Raw genomic sequence first — 5,000 nt, forward strand, 5'->3', positions numbered from 1 at the left:
GAATCAAATTCAATGAAATTTACCTTTTTCATATATATATATATATATATATATATATATATATATATATATATATATATATATATATGTATATATATATATATCATAAAATTAACAAACAGAAATATGCAAATCTAAATTATATCTCCATAAATAAAATTTGTTTTAAGTGCTTGATTTGATTGTTTACATCAGTCAGCCGCAGTGCGCGCCATTTCTCCTCCAGCTTTGAAATACCATGGACTGTGCCAATTCTCCTGCATGGACACGCCCTTCAGAGGAATATCTGATTAAGAATAATTTCTTGTTTTTTCTTGTTACGCTCTTCATCTGCTAAAACAAAGTTTAGCATCGCCGCGCACTGTCGCTTGCTCGGCGCCATTGTTTACAACTGCGAGGCGAGTATTGCGTGACTGAGCCTATGAATGGCTCTTGGTGGTAAAGCGCTAGTGTGACTGTGCGCCTCAAAAAAAAAGCAAAAAAAAAAAAAAAAAAAAAAAACGGAAAATATGCTAGTGTGACAGCACCTTACGGAGGTCGAGGGGGTGGTTGGGTGGGTGTTATTTAAGGGAGTTAAGAGGGAGGTGTTATTAATTAAAGGGAGCTGAGTGTGTGTGTGTGTGGGGGGGGGGGGGATTTAAGGGAGCCGAGAGAGGGGATGTTATTAAAGGGAGCTGAGAGGGGGGTGTTTTTAAAGGGAGCTGAGTGGGGGGAGGGGTGTTATTAAAGGGAGCTGAGCGAGAAGGGAGGGTGTTATTTAAGGGAGATGAGAGGGGGGGTGTTATTAAAGGGAGCTGAGTGAGAGGGGGGGGGGGTGTTATTAAAGGGAGCTGAGAGGGAGGGTTATGTAAGGGAGTTGAGAGGGGGGGTGTTATTAAAGGGAGCTGAGAGAGAGGGGAGGGTTTTATTTAAGGGAGTTGAGAGGGGGGTGTTATTTAAGGTATTAGAGAGGGGATGTTATTAAAGAAAGCTGAGAGGGGAGGGTGTTATGAAAGGGAGCTGACCGAGAGGGGAGGGTGTTATTAAAGGGAGCTGAGAGGGGGGTGTTATTAAAGGGAGCTGAGAGGGGGGTGTTATTAAAGAGAGCTGAGAGGGGGGGGGGGTATTTAAGGGAGCTGAGAGGGGGGTGTTATTAAAGGGAGCTGAGAGGGGGGTGTTATTAAAGGGAGCTGAGAGGGGGGTGTTATTAAAGGGAGCTGAGAGGGGGGGGGGTTATTTAAGGGAGCTGAGAGGGGGTGTTATTAAAGGGAGCTGAGAGAGGGGGGTTATTTAAGGGAGCTGAGAGGGGAGCGTTATTAAAAGGAGCTGAGCGAGAGGGAAGGGTGATATTTAAGGGAGTTGAGAGGGGGGTGTTATTAAAGGGAGCTGAGAGGGGGGGGGGGGTTATTTAAGGGACCTGAGAGGGGGGTGTTATTAAAGAGAGCTGAGAGGGGGGGGGGTTATTTAAGGGAGCTGAGCGAGAGGGAAGGGTGATATTTAAGGGAGTTGAGAGGGGGGGGGTGTTATGAAAGGGAGCTGAGCGAGAGGGGAGGGTGTTATTTAAGGGAGCTGAGATGGTGGGCATTACTTAAAAAAGCTGAGAGTTTGGGCGTTAGTTAAAGGAGCAAAGAGTTTTGCCGTTATTTAAGGGAACTGAATTGGTGAGCGATATTCAAAGGAAACTTAAAGTGTGGCCGTTATTAAAGGGAGCTGAGTTTGCACGTTGTTGCGTATTGACTCGAGTCCCAAATCTCACAATCTCATTGTTTTCAAAAAAATGAAGAACAACCGAGCAGAATGAGACGTCAGGATATCGTGATGATCAACTTGCTGGTGGTTATACGAGCCTAGAATTGTCTTTATCATCCTCTTTGTTACTGTGATCATCATTATAGGAATATTGACTACTGGAGTTGCTATCGGTATCATCATCACGATCTTTATCCATCAGTTTCATCGATCTGATAACCAACCATTACCGGTTTTATGATCACCATTGTTTTGCTGTTGTTATTATAACAAGGATAAGGATAAGCCAGATTTGCGGAGCAGGTGCTACGCCGGGCTTGTATGCGCTGAGGCGAGCCCCCCTGTGTCACATCATCCTGTTAAATACAAACATACTTCTTGACTTTTTGATAAATTCTTTCCAGGAACATACATATGTTTTATTAACATATATGTGCGCCACATACTTCAAGTATGTAATCATGTAACCTCAGGAGAGGACTTAGCATGCTGAGGGTGATAATCCATACTGTTATATCGTTCTCCTGATATGTAAACATTTAACTGTGTATGCTTGTGATTGACCCGTCTTTTGTTCTGTATATATTTCAACATGTTGACATAGCTGTAAGGTTTTGTAAAAGATATGTGAGCCCAAAGAGGGACTAAGATTGGGGTGAGGATAACCTACGTTACCTCATCCTTTTAAGATGTACGTAATCACTTGTCTCAATAAACTCGTCAAAGTCAAAGTAAAAAAGCCTGTGTCAGCGTGTGCTGACTCGTGAGAGAATGTGCCAACGAGTGCTGACTCGATCTGAGCTTGGTCCTTACCCAACGCAGTGCCCAGCTACGTCAGTAACCGCCAGGTGACAGTGGAAGCTCACGAGCTTGGACGGGACTCGATCTGCCGACCACGGGGATCTGAAGTCGACACGCTACATGATAACAAGGATTGTAATAATAAAGATGACGATTATGATAGAATGATATAAATAACAATAATGATAATGATAAAAACAAAAGAAACAACAAGAACAATGTTGATTATCATAAAATAATAGTGATGATAATGATAAAGAATTTTGATAACAATAATAATGATGTTAACAGTAATGATAATGAAAATGATGACGATCGTAATTATGATAATAAATAATAGGGACAATAACAACAATTACATTGATACTAAAATATTGAAAATAACAATGATGATAATGATCATTATGATAATGATAATAATGATAATGAGAAGGAAAATACTAATATTCATAGTAATGTTGAGGATTATGAGGATGATAACAGAAATATTGATATTAAAAAAAAAGTTTTGATAATGATGATAATAAAGATAATAAGAAATAGTTAAGATAGTGATAATAATAATTAGGATAACAGTAATGATGATAAGGATAATAGTAATAAAATAATATCAAAGCTAATAATGATAATGGTAATAACAATGATAACAATGCATGATAAAAAGGATGATAACAATAACAAAAATAATGATACTGATGATGATGATAAGGAAAACGATAATAACAGTTAATGATGACTACTTTGATAATGATATTAATAATGGTAATGGGATAATAATCATATCAATAATATCATTATGATGATAATGATGATAATCATAATATCATTATGACAATAACCAAATCATTACGATAATGATGATAATAATGCTGGTAACATAACTAATAAGAGTAATAATAATTAAAATGATAGTGGTAATAATGATGATAAAGATAATAATGCTAATAATGATAATTATGTTAGTAATGATAACAATGATAATGATAACGTCAATTATGATAGCATAATAATGATTAAAATAATGATGATAAGAACAACAACAATCACAGTAGTGATAATAACTACTACTACTAATGATGATATTAATGATAACATAAGTAAAGAAAATAAATTATAATTATGATAAAGATCATGGAAAAATTACAGTAAGGATAACAATACTAAAATGATGATAACAACCATAGTCGTAACCAAAATAATGATGATAACTGATATCGCAGTAAAAAAAAGTAATACTAAAAACGCCGATGGTAATAACAGTAATACTGATAATGATAGCGAAAATAATCGTAATATTAATGATGAGGATCGTGCCAATAATGGTAATAAAACTGATAATGATAATGATAACAATGATGGTAATAGAAAGGATAATTACAATTATACTAATAATTTTAATGATAAAAATAATGATAATAATGACAATGATAATGATAATGAAAACCAGTAATAATGATGATGATATTGAAAAAACGATAAGGAGAGAAAAAAATATTTGATAAAAATAATGGTAATGATAATGAGAATAATGATAACAATAACAATAATGATAATGATGGTGATGATAAATATAACAATGATAGTAATGATAATGATAATTATGATGATAATCATAACAATAATGATGATGAAAACGATGATAATGTTAAAAGGGGTTAACATTAGTATTATTACACACAAATATATATATATATATATATATATATATATATATATATATATATATATATGTATGTATATCTACATATATATACATATATCTATATATATATATCTATATATCTATTTTTATATATATATACATATATATATACACACAACACACCCCCATATATATACATATATACATACATATATATATATATATATATATATATATATATATATATATATATATATATATATATATATATGCATACACGTACGTACATACGTACACACACATATATGTATATATTTATAAACACACACACACATATATATTTACATATATATATAAATATGCATACACACACACATATATATATGTATATATATACATATGCATTTCAAATATGAGTGTGTGTGCTTATGTGTTTGTCTATGTACCCATATCCGTTTATGAGTATGTGCGTGTACATGAGAATTGTAGAAAATTACTCTCGGCCATTATGAAATGAATCACTTCCACGCTAAGATCATTGTTAAGACAAAAATAATTGTTCCTCTCCGCTGTGACCTTGTGCTGACAAGTATTCAGATCGGAGACCAGTATATAAAGCGCCCACACTTCTCCGAGGCAGAAGAGACTCGCTGCTTCTGGGGCCGACACAATGGTTAGTTCTATACATACAAAATTGTCATCTGGTCATAATATCTCTGTAATAATTCCATCTGGAAAAGTTTAATGAAAGCTTGATCCGAAAAAGGGAGTAAAAAGAAATTAAAACCAACGTCCTTGCTTATTTAGAAGTTTACAGATATATATGAGT

General features: G+C 34.6%; 1 protein-coding gene across 1 annotated transcript in view; it reads left to right on the plus strand.

Moving 5' to 3' along the window:
- Positions 1–4,811: 4,811 nt before the first annotated feature.
- Positions 4,812–5,000, plus strand: part of LOC147469473 (uncharacterized) — a 1,418-nt gene continuing 1,229 nt past the window's right edge. The window contains exon 1 of the mRNA XM_086548792.1: positions 4,812–4,844. Coding sequence (XP_086404918.1) covers positions 4,842–4,844 — 3 coding nt within the window. The 5' untranslated portion in view covers positions 4,812–4,841. The remainder of the gene's footprint in view (positions 4,845–5,000) is intronic.

The sequence above is a fragment of the Penaeus japonicus genome, unplaced genomic scaffold (assembly GCF_977035675.1).
Source record: "Penaeus japonicus unplaced genomic scaffold, GWHDUDI00000001_assembly GWHDUDI00000021, whole genome shotgun sequence".
Lineage (NCBI taxonomy): Eukaryota > Metazoa > Arthropoda > Malacostraca > Decapoda > Penaeidae > Penaeus > Penaeus japonicus.